The sequence below is a fragment of the Sphaeramia orbicularis genome, unplaced genomic scaffold (assembly GCF_902148855.1).
Source record: "Sphaeramia orbicularis unplaced genomic scaffold, fSphaOr1.1, whole genome shotgun sequence".
In the NCBI taxonomy this organism is placed as follows: Eukaryota; Metazoa; Chordata; class Actinopteri; order Kurtiformes; family Apogonidae; genus Sphaeramia; species Sphaeramia orbicularis.
Genome location: NW_021941681.1, coordinates 12,543 through 30,483, shown reverse-complemented (window position 1 = coordinate 30,483; position 17,941 = coordinate 12,543). Strand labels below are relative to the sequence as shown.

At 36.3% G+C, this 17,941-nt stretch overlaps 1 protein-coding gene and 1 long non-coding RNA gene across 2 annotated transcripts; one reads left to right on the top strand and one right to left on the bottom strand.

Moving 5' to 3' along the window:
- Positions 1–1,379: 1,379 nt before the first annotated feature.
- eci1 (enoyl-CoA delta isomerase 1) lies at positions 1,380–17,450 on the top strand. Its single transcript, XM_030130675.1, is given in 10 exon segments — positions 1,380–1,422; positions 5,443–5,483; positions 5,486–5,567; positions 8,058–8,185; positions 10,056–10,202; positions 10,862–10,983; positions 13,519–13,651; positions 13,653–13,698; positions 17,064–17,079; positions 17,081–17,450. Coding segments are annotated over 10 exon segments (906 nt in total). The 3' UTR covers positions 17,229–17,450.
- On the bottom strand, positions 10,533–16,554 carry LOC115416796 (uncharacterized). The gene is made up of 3 exons (XR_003935025.1): positions 16,544–16,554; positions 14,510–14,514; positions 10,533–10,705 (listed from the first exon to the last, which is right to left on the bottom strand). It is a non-coding gene; the product is annotated as an uncharacterized LOC115416796 (long non-coding RNA).
- Positions 17,451–17,941: the final 491 nt, after the last annotated feature.

Here is a 17,941-nt window from a genome sequence, read left to right as displayed (position 1 = left end):
TTTTAGTTTTTACTCTTTTAGTTTTTACTCTTTTAGTTTTACTTGTTTCTAGTTTTTACTCTTTTTTTAGTTTTTACTTTTTTTTTAGATTTTCCTCTTTTTAGTTTTCACTCTTTTTTATTTTTACTCTTTTTTTATTTTTTACTCTTTTTTAGTTTTTACTCTTTTTAGTTGTTACTCTTTTTTAGTTTTTACTCTTTTTAGTTTTTACCTTTTTAGTTTTTACTCTTTTTAGTTTTAACTCATTTTTAGTTTTTATTCTTTTTTTAGTTTTTACTTTATTAGTTTTTACTCTTTTTTTTTCTTTTATTCTTTTTTAGTTTTTACTCTTTTTTTTTTTTTACTCTTTTTTAGTTTTTACTCTATTTTAGCTTTTACTCTTGTTTTTTTTTTTAAATCTATTTTTAGCTTCTTTTTTTTTTTTAGCTTTTACTCTTTTTTACTTTTTAAATTTTTTTTAGTTTTTATTCTTTTTTAGTTGTTACTCTTTTTTTTTAAATTTTTACTCTTTGTCAGTTTTTACTCTTTTTTACTCTTTTTTTTAATACTTTTACGCTTTTTTACTTTTAACTCTTTTTTTACTTTTCACTCTCTTTTTTTTTAGTTTTTACCCATTTTTACTTTTTACTCTGTTTTTAGTTTTTACTCTTTTTTTTAGTTTTTACTCTTTTCTTTAAACTTTTACTCTTTTTTACTTTAATTTTTAATCTTTTTTACTTTTTACTCTTTTTTAGTTTTTACCCATTTTTACTTTTTACTCTTTTTTTTTAGTTTTTACTTTTTTTTTTTTTTTTAATTTTTACTCTTTTTTTTCTTTTACTCTTTTAATTTTTTTTTACTCTTTTTTTAACTTTTTACTCTTTTTTTTTAGTTTTTACCCTTTTTTACTTTTGACTCTTTTTTTTTTTTTTTTTTTACTTTTTCTCTTTTTTTTTACTTTTTACTCTTTTTTTTTACTTTTTACCCTTTTTTTTTTTTGCTTTTTTTTTTTTTTTTTTTTTTACTTTTTACTCTTTTTTTTACTCTTTTTTTTTACTTTTTACTCTTTTTTAAATTTTACTCTTTTTTTTTACTTTTTACCCTTTTTTACTTTTTACTCTTTTTTTTTTTTACTTTTTACTCTTTTTTTTTACTCTTTTTTTTTACTTTTTACTCTTTTTTTAAATTTTTTACTCTTTTTTTACTTTTTACTCTTTTTTTTTTTTTTTTTTTTACTTTTTACTCTTTTTTTTACTTTTTACTTTTTTTTTTTTTTTTTTTACTCTCACCCGCTCTACAGTCATTCGTTTCCAACTTCTGGCCCCGCCTCCAGGCTGACGTCACTCCAATGCGGAAGTACTTGTGTGTTTCTTCGCTCTGCTTCTGAAACTGGGGCAGAAATGGCTTTGAGAGCTGCTGTGAGGAACAAATGCGGCTTCGCAGGTACGTGTGCATGTGCAGGAATAAAACACAGACGTATTTGAAGTCGACGTAAAGGTATTTTTACGAACACCTTTGGCGGAGTCATATAAGTCTGATAACATTGCTAGCCTGTGATGCTAACTGTTAGCTGTGCTGCTTCAGTATCTGGGACAAAGTTGAAACGGGTCTGTCCAGCTGCAGAGGACAGTTTCAGACCGGTGTTAGCAGACTGCTGTCCCTGTGTATGTATGCCCCTGGTTTCAGTGGCTTTGACCTTCTGTTTGTCCTGGTGCTTGTTTGGAGCTGGACCTACATGAGTCCAATAAAACTACACAACAGTCTTCCAACAACTCACAGGTGTCAAACATGTGGCCTGGGGGCTAAATCTGGCCCACCAAAGGGTCCAGTCCGGCCCTTGGGATGAATTTGTGAAATGCAAAAATTACACTTTACGTTCAGGTTTCACATTCAGACCAATTCAATCTCCAGTGGGTCAGACCAGTCAAGTACTATCATAATAATATAAAAATAATGACAACTCCAAGTGTTTCTCTTTGTAAATGTAAATATTTTCATGTATTTACACTAAAACAATGTATAATTTTGCAAAAAAAAAGCGAATAACCTGAAATGTCTTGAGAAGTAAGTACAATTTTAATAATATTCTGCCTGTTACTCAGTGTTTTGTGTATTTGTAGATCCACTGTGATCTGTAAGTTATAATGTACATGTGTAAATGATAAACTGAGGCAGAATATTGTTAAAATTACACTTATTTTTCAGTTTGTTCATGTTATTCACTGTATTCGCTGTAAGGCAAGGCAAGTTTATTTGTATAGCACATTTCAGCAACAAGGTGATTCAAGGTGCTTCACACAGGACACTGAAGTACAACAACAGGGGAAAAGAAACATTTAAAACATTATAAAAGAAACATGTGAAAGGTGATTAAAAACAGCAAGTAAGAAAACAACACATAAAACCCAAAACTATAAAACACACGCATATTAAAATAAGAGTGAAGTGCAGAGTTTCAAAAGAGAATATAAAATTTAAAAAGTCAAAATCCTTTTAGTCAGCAGCAGCAGTGAACAGGTGAGTCTGGAACCTGGACTTAAAAGAACTCAGACTCTCAGATATCAGACCTGATATTTTCTGGTAGTTTGTTCCAGATCTACGGAGCCTAGAAACTGAACGCTGATTCTCCATGTTTACTTCTGACTTTTGGAACCCAGAGCAGACCTGCACCAGACCACCTGAGTGGTCTGGATGGTTCATACTGGACTAGAAGGTCTCTGATGGATTTTGGGCCTAAACCATTCAGTGCTTTATAGGCTAGTAAGAGAATTGTAACTGTAACCAATTAATCAATTAGGTGCATGAAGCCAATGCAAAAATTCCCGATTCGATTAATTGCCTCGAACTGATTGAAGGGAAATATTTTATTGCAGTTTTCCTGAACTGAAGCTTCTTTGTGCGTCACAATTTGCGTCCGTGTGAAACACAACAGTGGAACCGATGTTTAACAGCAGAGAAGTAAAGGAAACAAAGCTTTGATTCAGGAGAATTGTGGTTGAATGATTTTTTTGGATCACTTTGGGTCGATTAATCGGTTGCAGCTCTATTCCCATCTTTTGAAAGGACAGTTTGTAGATGTCAACCTGTTCATAATGTCAATTTACTTTTTTTTGCTCTAAAACGTAGAGAATAGTTGGAGTTGACATATTTATATTTTATTATTTTATTATTTTACTGGTCCAGCTCATTTCAGATCAAATTTAGCTGAATCTGGCCCCTGAACTAAAATGAGTTTAACACCTCTGCAACAGGTGGACTAAAAGCAGACAGAAGTAACCACTCTGTTTCATCACATGTGGAAGCTTTTGTCTCTGCTTTAATAAATATGAGGTCAGGGTTTACATTACTCTCAAAACTAGAGTTGCAACCATTCAATAATTAGTTCAATGTTTTTCAACCTTGGGGTCAGGATCACACATGGGGTCACCTGAAATTCTACTAATTGATAAAATTAAAATAAAATTACAAATAAATAATCTGTGTTGAGTTGAAAGAGCCAATCCCAACAACATCAACAGCTATTAAACAGTTTAGATCAGCAGATGGATCAGGTTTTTGAGGGTGAACAGAATAAATACAGGGTCTAGATGTTATGAAATAATGAATTCCGCCCAATTTTCAAGTATTTTGCTCATTTCTGCTCACTATAGAAATATTTATTCACTTTTATGCATATTTCAAGGTTTATTCTTCATATTTCAAGACGATAAGTGATTCCACGGTAAGCATGGAGCCTCTGAACGTCCAAATATGGTCATATCTGATGACCATGAAAAGATGAACTGTATTTTACACCAGTTATAACATGGATTGGTAAGATTAATGGATCAACAGGTATTAAACAGTTTAGATCTGTAGATGGATTGAGTTTTTGAGGGTGAACAGAATAAATACAGGGTTCTGGATGTTATGAAATAATGAATCTGCCCATTTTTCAAGTATTTTGCTCATTTTCTGCTCACTTCAGAAGTATTTATTCACTTTTATGCCATATTTCAAGGTTTTTTGGTTCATTTTTCCCCCTTATTTTTCAAGTATTTTGCTTATTTTATTGTCACTTTTCAGGTTTGGTACATTTATCTTATGAATAACTGAGGCAAAACTGTAATTTACTGCCATTATTTACATGTATTAATTTCATAACTCATAGTTTCAGTTCTTGTTTGTTCAGTATTAATTGTCCTCCTTGTAAATCACAGCTGGACTGACTGGACAGATCCTGACCCAGGAAAATAAAATTCTCCTTTGTGCAGTAATCTACACCTGGATTTACTGCCTCTGTCCACAATAATACACATTATATAGACTAAATGTCCTCTGAAATTAACTTTTATTTGCAACATAGTACAGCAAACTATTACATGATCAAACAAATTCATTTTTGCAAAAAAAAAAAAAGTCTCTGTTTTAAATGTTTGGGGTCGCCATAAATTGTGTGTAAAATGGGGTCAGGAGAAAAAAGGTTGGAACCACTGGATTAGCTGCTGAATATTAAAGGGAAAAGTCAAGGGAAGGTTAACATCTGGTCAAAAAAATTAAATTACAATAATCTACACCAAACTTATATTTGGGTAGGCAATTACTTATATTTTCAGAGAAATGTATTTTGAAATCAGAAAAAAATGTGAGTATTTTAGTGAGTGTGAATGTTTGTACAGTGACCCAGTTTAGTGTCGTCATTCTGGGTTCATTTTATAAACTCTATAAATAAACTACATTTATTCAAATACACTGAGATTTGACTGTTATTATTTATGTCATATTCTAAACACAGTGTTTAAAATAATAAATGCATATATCTGTGCAAAATACATGTGAATATAATGTTAATATTATTGTATGTTGTAAATATTGTAAATAAATGTAATGATATTGATAATTGAAATAAAAGGTTTAATTTGATATTTCCTTTTGTTGTCCATCTGTGACGCTGACATTTGTCTAAACTCTTCTATTTAGGTTTGATCATATATTTTTTTTCCTCTATAACCATTTACTGGGTTGTAAAATAGAGGGTTTAAGGTTTACACTGAATACATTTGAGGAGGAAAATGTCAGAGGAACTTCACTGGAGAACTGTGGAATTCTGGGAAAAAAACAGATGTTAATTTTTTGTCCATCTGTGACGCAGTAGTTTTAGATATTTTTCATGTTTCCCTTTGAGTCTGTTTCAGATGGCATTTAGACCTTTACAGTTCTGTGGAATATTTGTGGTAAACTGGTCTGGTTCAACAGTTAGGATCATAAAGTAGGGCGGTCCATCTGGGATGTCCTGGACCTCGCACTAAACTTCTTTGAATTATTGTTTGTTTTACCTCCAATAATTTACTGTTTTTTTTCTATCTGATAAAAGACTGAATAATAATCCTCATTACAGCCCTGAGCAAAATATCATTGTCTTAAATATGTTTAAATTTTGTGCCTCGATCATATTCTTATGACAGTTTTTGTATTTCTGTGCAGGTTTTGTCTCCCAGCTGGCGTCCTGCAGTCATCATGGCAGAGTGTGTGTGTCTCCGTGGTCGTCACACAGCGGAGGAAGAACTCCACCTCACCTAAGATCAATGTGGAGTTCAACCAGAGCACAGGTTAGCATGTTGGCGTCTTCTCTGTTCTTTTCACATATGTCATTTCATTTGTTTACAACATGTGTTCTTCAATGATTTGTCCCTTTGGGTTTTTTTTCTTGTATAAGTTAAACTTGTAGCTTCCATATTCCATACAATGGATTGGTTTTCAGTATTCACATAAATTAGTCTTTCTCATAGGGGTATCCGTATCCGCAGGGGGTAGTTGAATTTTTTTGGGGAAAAATACATGAAATAAATCTTCATGTACTGAATACAAAATAAATAATGAGAATTATACTGAAATATCAAACATAATAAATATATTCATCAAATAGTTTATTGTCAATCATGTTGAAGCTTTGGTAACATTGAAGAACATTTGTATTTTATATTATCAAAATGAATTTGTTTGAGTAATTAAGTAATTACTTTTTCTTGATGAAAGGTTAATTTATTAATTAATGTCCAATTTATTTTTCTTATCAATGAAAGAGGGCACTTTTCAGTTTTATTTTGCAAAATGTACTTACAAAGATGTGTTATTTTTAATATATTAAAGTTAAATATGTTGTATAAAATAAAAACAAAACCTTGGCACAGGAACAAATTTAGCCTAATTTTTTCAATCAAAAATGCTGAAGCCAGAGTTAGGGGTATTGGGCTAAAAAAAGTATATTTCACAGGGTACTCCACTGTAAAAGTTTGAGAACCACTAACATGAATGAATTGAAATCTTTCATTCCAGACAAGGCTGTAAAAGTTTAAGTAAAATTACCTGTGAAAATGTAAATTTGTGACATGAAATAAAGTAAAAACAGTAATTTCAGTGAACACGAAAACAGCACTAAACGCAATGAACAATGCAAATGCAAACTGAGCTTTGTTTCCCTAATGGTTTCTGGCTCATGGGATGTAAGAATGAAACCGCTTTAAACGATTTAAGACCGTTTAATAAACACTGGTTTTGTGGGTCATATGTGTTGTCATTCATTGTTTCACCCTTATATTTTAGCGGCAAATACCAGAAGGTTTTCTCAAAACACGTGGAAAAATAAAAACAACATAAAACATAATGTATGCACTTGAAACCCTCGGCCTGACTTATCAGTGCGCACCAAAGTTTTTGCACATATGGACGGAACTGATGACAGGTACCCTGTGGCGAGGGCTGAGGGTAAAAAAAACAACAACAGTAAAATAAAAACAAATGCAGGAAAATAAACAAATAAAAATAAACTGAAAAAAGAGGCTAAATATTTACTAAAATGAAGTAAAAAAAAAAAAAAAAAGTAACTAGTATTTGAATTTGGTCCCAGTAGTTTTAGTTTTGTCTCTTTTTTCTAAATCAGTCCAGCTGCTTTTTTTTTGTTTTGTTTCATGTTTTTATTTATGTGTGTGCAAGAGAATTAAAGGTACATACCAATACCATGGCACACTGATGTCAACATTAACCAGGTTGTAAACACCATTACTTTTAGATTTGTATATTTTTTAGGAACAAATTACAATGAAACCTGACAAACAATACAATGAAAAGAATACTAAGACATAGTCTGAAAATAATTAAAGTGGTCACATAAACATAAGAAAAAAAAAAACATACATACATACTACATGAATGGGAAGGAAGGAAGGAAGGAAGTGGGGGGGGGATTACATTGTCTCAAAAAAAATCCATAAACGGTTTCCATTTATTGTAGAATTTGTTTTAGTTTCCCTGTTTTGAATATCTAATTTGCTGTACTTTTAAAAAGGACATAACCTCGTTAATCCATCATGTGCTGGAAGAGGCTGTTGTGGATTTCCAATTAAGAAATAGGTGGCGTTTAGCAATTAGGGAGGTTAAAAGCTATTACTTCTAATTCTTTAGTAGCGGTATAGCTTCCGTAAGACCAAAAATACCAATGCGTGTGAAGTGTCAACAGTTTTTGAAAATATCTTGGACGTAGTGTTGAAATAAATTAGCCAAAAATGTGTCAGGGCTGGACAAGAAAAAAACACGTGTCAGATTCCAGGGTGAACGTTCACAAACATCTGTCACAAACATCGACCGTATTTGGGAAAATCTGAGCCAGCCTCGTCTTTGACTAGTGACATCTAAATAGAACTCTAAACTGGATCGAAGTCAAACAGGCACAAATGGAGGTTTTGTGAATGATCTTCAATGCAGATTCCCACCAATGTTCCTCAAAAACCAACCATCCTAATTCACGCTCCCAAAGTCCAGCTGTTTTTGATGCCTGTTTAACTCCATAAAGCAGTTCCACGGTCAAACTCAGTAAAAACACAGCAAAGGTAATAAAGGTAAATCCTGACAACACTGGAAACAACAGGGAAAACAAAAAAACACTAGGAAACAGTGAAAAAAAAAAAAAAAAAAGCCCAAACCTTCATTTTTGTAGAGAGTGGGTCAATGATTTGAGGAAGACTTGTTGTATCCTGCGATGGAAAATACTTGTACTTTTATTCCATGTTCCAAATTAATTGAGGTGTGTGTTGTATGTGTAGGTGTTGCTGTGATGTCTCTGCAGAATCCTCCAGTCAACAGCCTCAGCTTAGAATTTCTCACAGACATCTGCATCAGCGTGGAGAAGCTGGAGATGGATAAGACCTGCCGAGGCCTCATCATCACCTCGGTACGGGAAACTCTCTGTCAATCAATCAAATGTTCTTTAGAGCTTTCCGTTTAGAGCAGATCCAAACCAGAGTCTTAAACCAATGTACAGACACCGACAGAATCCTCCAGGAGTAAACACGTGGAGGCAGAGGAGGGAAACAGTAGCTTTAACAGACAGAAACCTGGAGTAGAAGCAGACTGTGGAGGATGGACGAGTGACAGGAGAAGAGAAAGGGTTAAAGAGAGAGAGAAAGATAGGGGAGATGGGGGAGTCACATGGATGTACAACAAACTGAACTAAAACTGATAAAAACTAGAACTGATGTAAATAGAACTACCAATAACTAGTACAAATACCCATACCTGTTAATACTACTGCAGATTTTTATTTATTTTATTTAACCTTTATTTAACCAGGAAAACCTCATTGAGATTAAGAATCTCTTTTTCAGGAGTGTCCTGGCCAAGACGGGCAGCAGTACATTAAATAGTTACAGACAGACTTCCATACATAAAACAAATACATAAAAAGCACACAGACAAGTCAAACCTTCCAAAGTCAACTCAAAAAGTGCTCATGAAATGTAAACAAAAGTGCGTCAGGTAAAACATCTGCAACCAGATGTCTCCCTCTCTAAATCGCACAGCATCCTCTTAAAAGTGTCCAACGAAACGATACAACGATACAAGGCAAGTTTATTTGTATCGCACATTTCAGCAACAAGGCAATTCAAGGTGCTTCACACAGGACAAGGGAAAAAGAAACACATTTAAAACATTATAAAAGAAACATGTAAAAGGTGATTAAAAACAGCAAGTAAGAAAATAACACACAAACCCAAAAATATAAAACACCACATATTAAAGTAAGAGTTGCAGAGCAGAGTTTGGAAGGAGAATAAAACATTTAAAAAGTCCAAATCCTTTTAGTCAGCGGCAGCAGTGAACAGGTGAGTCTGGAACCTGGACTTAAAAGAACTCAGACTCTCAGATATCAGACCTGATATTTCTGGTAGTTTGTTCCAGATCTATGGAGCATAGAAACTGAACGCTGATTTTCCATGTTTAGTTTTGGAGAAGTACAAGTACAAGTACTACCAGTGGATATACTACACTGACAGTCACTGAAAACTTTGAGGCACAAAATTTGGTATATTTGGGTGAAACAGTCAGTTCTGTTTGATCACTTGGTGTGTGACTACTGTAGAAACTGATGAGTTGTCTCTTGGTCACATGTCATTGCACATCTGAGGGCGTCTGTGGAAAAGTGGACGAAGGCCGAAGTGCTGTATTCATCATCTCAGTGCTGGTGTGGTGGTGGAGGTGTGGACGTCACCTCAGAACCCCTGTAGTGGGTGTGGATGGTAAAGGGACTGCTCATCGCTGTATCGACCAGATTCTGCAGCTCAGATCATCCTGTTCCTGCAGCAGCACATAGATCTGGTGGTGTTCCAGCAGGATTATGTCACTGTTTCAACCTTTTAGATATTTTCTCGTTGTTGAAATGTCAGTGATTGTCTGTTTCACAAAACTTAAATTTTAGACAAAACCAAAATAATTCCACCAACTGTTGCCTGTAAGTTTTTAGTAACTATCAGTGTACTACTGCAGCTGTTAGTACCAGTAATACAAACCTCTACCATCTATGGAACTGTATCATAAACACTATCACAGCTGTCTGCATACATGAATACTGAAGATGGAGGAGGAGCAGCAGGTCCACAGCAGTAGCAGGTCCACAGCAGCAGGTCCACATCAGCAGCAGGTCCACATCAGCGGGTCCACAGAAGATCCAGACTACTGTATTTGGGGTCTGGTCTTCTGCAGGGTCAGAGTATTTGTGCATTTAATGTATTTAATGTGTATTTGTGTGTGTTTCTTGGATCCAGAGCCTCCCTAAGGTGTTCTCAGCAGGACTGGACATCATGGAGATGTACGGGAAGAGTCCTGAGCGATGTGGAGAGTTCTGGAGAGCTGTTCAGGAGATGTGGCTCAAACTCTACGGCTCCAACATGGTCACTATAGCTGCTATCAACGTACGTAGAACACAAACGCCACCTGCTGCTCACACTTGATCCCTGCAGCTCACTGTGTTTTCCATTTACTGCTGCAGCGTCAGTGTTTGGAATGAATAAAGGAGTGAAAGTGAATCAGTAAAAGGCGTGAAAGAAGCAAATAACAGAAGGAAAACTAAACTTAACGTTGTGTCAGCCACCTGTTACTGGTAATAATAAAGTCTGATCTATGAAACAATCCTGGCACCAATTAACTTCCACTGATAAAACATTACCTCCTCTCTCCGTCTTGATTCACCTGTTTTCAACTTTAATGAATAAAACACTCTACAATTAAACTTCTGTGAAATACTGATGTTTCTAAACTATATGGACATAAATATGTGGACACATCATGTCTCCAGCTGTCAGATGTCCTGGTCATGAGGATCGGACACACAAACATCAATTTTAATAAACAATATAATTTTTATCCCATAATAAAAACTATTCTGACATTATCATTATTGTTTTGTATCCCAGACCTGTGTCCAACATGTCCACAGACTTTTGTCCATTTGTGTCTGAGTTATATGAGGCTAACTCTCCTGGTGAAGTGTTCAGTCCTCATATACTGTAATATTTACACAGAAATATTCTATTATTAGTTTGATCTTCCAGTTGTGCTCCTCTTCCTCCAGGGTTCCAGTCCTGCAGGTGGGTGTCTCATGTCTATGACCTGTGACTACAGAATAATGGCCGACAACCCTCGTTACAGCATCGGCCTTAATGAGACTCAGCTGGGCATCGTAGCACCGTTCTGGTAAGAGCTGATAATCTGAAGAGGATAGAAAAGGACAGAAGCCTGGGGTTTCTGCTCATATTCTCCTGTGGTTCAGTATTATTTTATTATTATTATTATTATTATTAACATTTATTTAACCTGGAAAAAGCTCACTGAGATTAAAAATCTCTTTTTCCAGTGTCCTGACCAAGACAGCAGCAGCAGAAGTTACACAAAATAGAAATTCCATCCATACATCCACAACAAAAATATACTTAAAACTACACATAAAACACAAAAGTCAGAACTAAAACCAAACATAAAACACTGACTAGGAGCATACCTCATACGTACTTCAATAATAATATAATAAACCTGTAATAAACCTCAGATCCTGTGATAAACAGTGTGGGGGGGCATATAAACACTGTGACTCCTTCATATTGTGACAACTTGGTTAAGTTTCATCAAGCATACCCTGTTGAGCTGCATTATGTAATAAATTTCCATTATGTAATAAAAGTTCAAAATGTAATAAGAATGTCACATCATCTTGTACTAAAGCCGCATTATGTAATAAACTGACGCATTTTGTAATAAACTACCTCATTGCATTATGTAGTAAATTTTTTGCATTATGTAGTAAAGTTATTACAATTTGAGAAATTTATGACAATGCACTTGACACATTTTTATTTTCAGGAAAATGGACTGGAGCTTATCTCTGTGACATAAATTGATAAAACGCACATAAATGTTTGCTGTTCAATCTGAGGGTGTCAAGGAACATTTTTCCAAGATCATAAGATACTGTATGAGACACAACTGACACGGCAATAGAGTAACAATGTGCTAAATTAATCTGTAAACTGTGTGGTTAAAGTTCTGATTCCATTACCTGGAGCTCCTGTGACTAATTTCTTCTAAATTGCTCTGAAAATATTAATTTGGATCGTTACTACATAATGAACCATGTTATTGCATTTTTTTAAAATAAAAATGTGTCAAGTGCATTTTGTAATAAATTTCTCAAATTGTAATAACTTTACTACATAATGCAAAAAAATTTACTACATAATGCGTTGATGTAGTTTATTACAAAATGCGTCAGTTTATTACATAATGCGGCTTTAGTACAAGATGACGTGACATTCTTATTACATTTTGAACTTTTATTACATAACGGGAATTTATTACGTAATGCGGTTCAACCCCCTGCCCCTGCCTGCCCCCGCCCCCGTAGCATGCCTGGTTGCCTCCACATACACCCCGGACATCGTCACCACATCATTCACTCACCCCATTCACTCCCGGTTAGCAGCAGTTTTTAAATACCCCACATCCACATTCCACAGTCGGCACAGTATGGAGAGTGTAGAAGCATCAGAGCGACCGCTCATAGCCTTCACACAAAGTACAGCAGTTAACCCCAGCATATATGTCCGCTTAATCGACCATATCGCTTCCAGACCGCATCATCTCTGTTCCGTTTTCCACTGGTTCATCTCATCCACTCATCCTCTGCATCAGAAGCCGGTCATGTCCCCATACCAGTACTGCAGCAGCCATAACCTGGTCCAGATCCCAGACGGACTGGACTGACTGACTGACTAAATGATAGGACTGTGAGGACTGGACGTGAGTAAAATATTTGTGTTTTTTCTCAAAGCCAAAAAAATTTGAACTGTGCGGTTTTTTTTGTTTTGTTTTTGTTTTTTTAATTTTACAAATGAACTGAGATGAACTGAATTTTTTTTCTGCTTTATTCTCGACTGTGGAAAACCCGGAGTGGAATTTTTAGTTCAAACAAACTGAACTGTTTTTTTTTTCCCTTTTCTAAAAGACTGCTACAAACCTAAAGTGGAAATTTTGTGTTTGATTTTGCTTGGTTGGTGGATTTTTTTGAGTTTGGACTTTGGGGGTAAACTGTGTGTTGACTTTGTGTGTTTTTCCATTAATTGTTCAATACATGATTTTGAATTTTAGTTGGCTTAAATGTGTGAATTCTTTTCTTGTCACTTAATGTGTAGGTGTTGGTTTAATTTAGACTTGCATCCTTTGTGTGGTTTGAGGTACAACAAACAGACAAAAACTAAATATCCAAAAACAAAAACTCAAGCATATGGAAAAGACTGAACCGACTTTACATCTTAAACGCCAGGAGACAGACCTGGCTTAAAAAAAACAACAAAATAATACAAAATAAACTAGAAGCACTTGGAGAGCGCAGACCTCCACCAAGGCAGATCAGTGGGCCCCTGTGCCCCCCCCCCCATCACCACCAAAATTTAATCATTTGTTCCTTGTGCCAGTATCAACATTCCCTGAAATTTTCATCCACATCCGTCCATAACATTTTAAGTTATTGCACACGGACACACAGACAAACCAACCCCAGCAAAAACAGAACCTCCTTGGTGTCGGTAAAATGTCCCCATAATCAAACACAGACATAAAGTGTCAGCTTCAAGTCTCATCTTCCCTTTAAACAAGTAGAGTTTATCCTGAAATAAAAGCCCAGTTTCAGTTTCAGTCTCAGTACCATTTGGGTTATTTTTGCGGCCCTGTGTGCAGGTTCAAGGACACTATGACCAACACCGTGGGCCACCGGACCACAGAGCTGTCCCTGCAGCTGGGCCAGATGTACAACCCTGCAGAGGCCTTGAAGATAGGACTGGTGGACCAGCTGGTCCCTGAAGACCAGGTTTCTCACTACAGCCACACAAACCATGACCAAGTGGTTGGCCATCCCAGGTGGGTTCCAAGGTTTAATGGTTTGGGATTTTTCATCATAGTTCAGTTGGATTTAGTTTTGACTTTTTTTTCTCTAATTCAGTTAGTTTGAATTAGTATTTAGAGCAGGTTTGCTAGTTTGTTTAGTTGTAGTTTTTTCTAAATGTTTAGTTTCGTTTTTCCCCTCAGCCACTCTGCTCCAGGGTATTGTCACCAGTTGGTCGTCCGTTGGCCCGTCTGTTCTAAAACTTTGTCATGCACTGATAAGTCAGGCCGAGGGTTTTCAAGTGCACGCATTTTACATTTTCATATCTTTTTCCTTCCTCGCTGTCGTATTCCCATAAATCCCAAACAGGACTCTGCTGCTTTAGTCTGCATGTTTCCAGGTAGAGTGAGGACCAGAAGACGACTCTAAACGACACGTGACGAGAAGTGACGGACGGTGAAGTGCTAGTTTTCGTCATTTTGTTAGTTTTCATTAACGATAATAACCTTGGTTGGTTATACCCCCCACACACACACACAGGATGAAATTCATTGAGCAGAAGTTGAGATGTAAAAACCAGTGGGGCTGTTGACCCCCCCCCCCCACACACACACACACACAAATCACACCCTGTGTATAATGTGTGATATAATGATATCAGTCTGAGGCAGTGGGAGGCATGAGAAGTCATCAATGTCAGACATAGAAACTTTAATATGGGCTAAATAAAAACAGTCTGAGGTCTTAATATCTTGTCACCAGTCACAAGTGTTTGCCTGGAGGATTCTGTTGGGTCTCTGTAAACTTAATTTGATTCTGATTTGAATTGATAAAGCACTTTGTGACTCTGTCTGTGAAAAGTGCTCTTTAAATAAAATGTACTTACTTACTGACTATTCTAAGATAATTCATAGAAAAGCAGTATGCAAATGTATCTGAAGGGGGCGCTGTTAAAGTACAAAAGAAATCTGGACTATCTGAATGTGTTACTGGATTGGTCTAATTGGTCTACACACTGTATTTATGTTTGAATTGAAGCTTAAAAATCACATTTCATCCCAGTCAAACCAAATTAGTGCAGATGACAACTGTCTGTTTTCTTTCATAAGAGAAAAAAAAAAGATTATATCAGATATTTTACAATTTCAGAATTATCTAGAATCTATTTTAACCCTTAAAGACCCAAACAGCCACTGACGACCTAAAGCATCTACTGATCTAAACTGTTTAACTTCTGAACCGCTAATCCAATCAATACATGTAAATATTTGGTGTAAAATACAGTTCTTCATCTTTTCATGGTCATCAGATATGACATATTTGGATGTTCAGAGGCTCCGCAGTTACCGTGGAAACACGTCATCTTCTCCAACATTGATTCTCCAGTCAAAACCCATGGAGTTGGATCAATGACAGCAGATGGACACACTGGGTTTATGTTCAGTTAATGAGAGATTTTGCTGAATTAATCAGTTTTTCTTCAGTTTTCTCTTTTCTTGATGTAATAAACACACCTTACTCTGAGCTTTTATGAACATTTACATGATCAGTAAATTAAATGTAGGAAAATGCATGATTTTCACTGAAAAAACACAAAGTATAGAAGATCATCCATTCATTACCTTCTGCTTTATCTGGGGCCGGGCGCGGGGTAGCAGTCTAAGCAGGGATAGAAGATAATGTTACAGTAAACGGTAGGGCAATAACTGAAGAGTCGGTTTGTTGACGCGTGGACATCTGTGGCACAAGTCGACGTTACTTCGGAGGAGTCGACTAGTCGTGTGTTATTGCGTCCCTTCCATCACCTGACAGGACACGAGCCTTCATTCAGCGCATGTGGATACTCTCATTTCTACATGAAAACATGGAGCGCAGTGAGTGGTAGTGATGTGCGGATCAGCGGAGCCGGGTCGGGTTGGTGCAGGTCCAAAAAATGTCATTTTATTTGTGGGGCAGGTAAAAAAATTCCACAAAGCGGGTTAAAAAAAACAAAAAACAACCCGTGCATCACTAGTGCAAGACCAAGACTGAAGGAAGAAGACGACTCAGAGTAGGAACTAAACTGACTGTGATCTGTTTAAACTTGGTCTCAGTAATGTTCTGAACCATGGAAGCACCACCGATACTGAAGAACACTGTGGACAGACAGTGGGTTTGGATTATTCTGTTCATTTAGTTCATTCAGACAATGCACTCTTTTCTCTAACATGCTGTGTGTCTTTTCTGCCGCTGTCTGAACCTTTAACCACTTTATGTTGTTCAGTTAAATTTAACAGATTCCAGGTGTTAACCTATGTTTAGTTGGTTAAATGTCTGAGAAGGATTGATGCTTGTGTCTTAGTTTTTTATTCTGCTCTTTACTGAACATTGTCATGTTCCAGTGAACGTTAGTACAAGTTGTTCATTGTTGAACTTCTGTGTCTGTGTTGTTCCTCCGCTGTCAATGTGATGACGCCATCACATGACAAGTCGACTCGACTTCAACTTTATTGACAAATAAGTCCATCTGAAAAATTCTGGAGTCACTAATGCCCTAGTAAATGGTGATAAATCATTTAAGGACGCTTAAATATAGAGAAGAATTCCTTTTGGAAGTGCCACCGTTGTGACACTGGGTCCTTAGGGGTTAAGGCAGTGTTTCTCAAAAAGTGGGGCGGGCCCCCCCAGGGGGGCACGAAGGCTTGCCAGGGGGGGCATGGGATCATTCCTAGGTGTTTATTTTTCTTCAGGTTCCAACATGTAGCAGGTGGAACTAATGTTTTAGCGTTGGAGCACCCTGGAGTCATTTTAGGAACATACAACAAACAAATCTACTGCCATGGTGATCTGTCACTAGACTGGATAAAGAGTTTAGGTTTGGAGAATGGACAAGGATTTGACTGGAAAAGAAAAATGTGCAGTGTTTCTGTTTTGCACAGTTTGTACAGTTTGCACTTTAATGTTCTGAGATGTGCAACGTAAACGGGCTCATTGCAGCCACTGATATTGTTAAAATGTTCATCTTTGTTACCAAAATGTGTTTGTTGTTCTAAAAAAATTTTACCGTCTTGTCATAGTTGTAAGATAATTACACATTTCCTATTTTTATTTTGAAAAATATGTCTCAGGGAGCAGTCTTGTTGAGTTCATTTGTATTGTTCAATCAAAAATCTACGTTATTTTTAATTTACACAACAAATTATTCAGGGAAAAGCAAAAAGTTCTTACATATTGGTTTCTTTCAATAAAAGTAATAATTGCACCACAGGTACAATGTTGTTGGGGTTGAGGGGGGCTTGGAGATTTTTCGTGCTCCAAAGGGGGGCCCCACAGAAAAAGACTGAGAACCACTGGGTTAAGGAGAGTGAAGGCCTTGACTGTTGGGTTCCGTTTGCTAATAATGAACACGTGTCCTTTCCAGACCACGCCAGACAGATCCAAGTCTATGATGAGGAAGCCGACCATCGACAAACTGACGTCCAAGAGGGAGGCCGACATCCAGAACTTCGTCAGCTTCATCACCAAGGACTCCATCCAGAAGTCCATCGGCATGTACCTGGAGATGCTCAAAAAGAGAAAGCGCTAGATTCACCAGAGGTAACGGGGATTCATCATCATCCAAGTGCCTCCAATGAAGGGATGGACGCCACCTTAAGGCGCCACCTTAAGGGGCCCACGGCGGTTTGGAGCCTCTGACGGCCCTGGAACTCCTGCCAACTTCACTGTCATGGTTTGACTAGATTAGAACTGATCATTGAATTTATTGTTTGTGTCAGGTTGATTGGTGTAATTAAAAGGATTAACATCACTGTACTGTTATTTGGATCATTTTTATGGTTCATGTGTAAACCCATAAAGACCCAAACCTCCATTTACCAAAGAATCTGCTGATCTGAACTGTTAGGTAACTTCTGAACCTCTGATCCTGTCATACATGTCAGTTATTGATGTAAATACAGTTCTTCATCTTTTCATGGTCATCAGATTTGACCATATTTGGACGTTTAGAAGCTCCGTAGTTACCGTGGAAACACCGTCATCTTCTCCAACATTGATTCCCCAGGAAAACCCATGGAGTGGATCAATGACAGTGGATGGACACACTGGGTTTATGTTCATTAATAATAAATAAAATGAACAAAAACAATTTAAAAAAAACCCTACAAAATAATAAATGTAGAAAAACAAGCAGAAAAATATTACAAGTAAAAAAGGATAAAACAAGCAACAAAATGGACAAAAAAGGCACAAACTGAAGTAATTTGAAGACAAAAATAAAAAAAAAGGAACAACAAAATT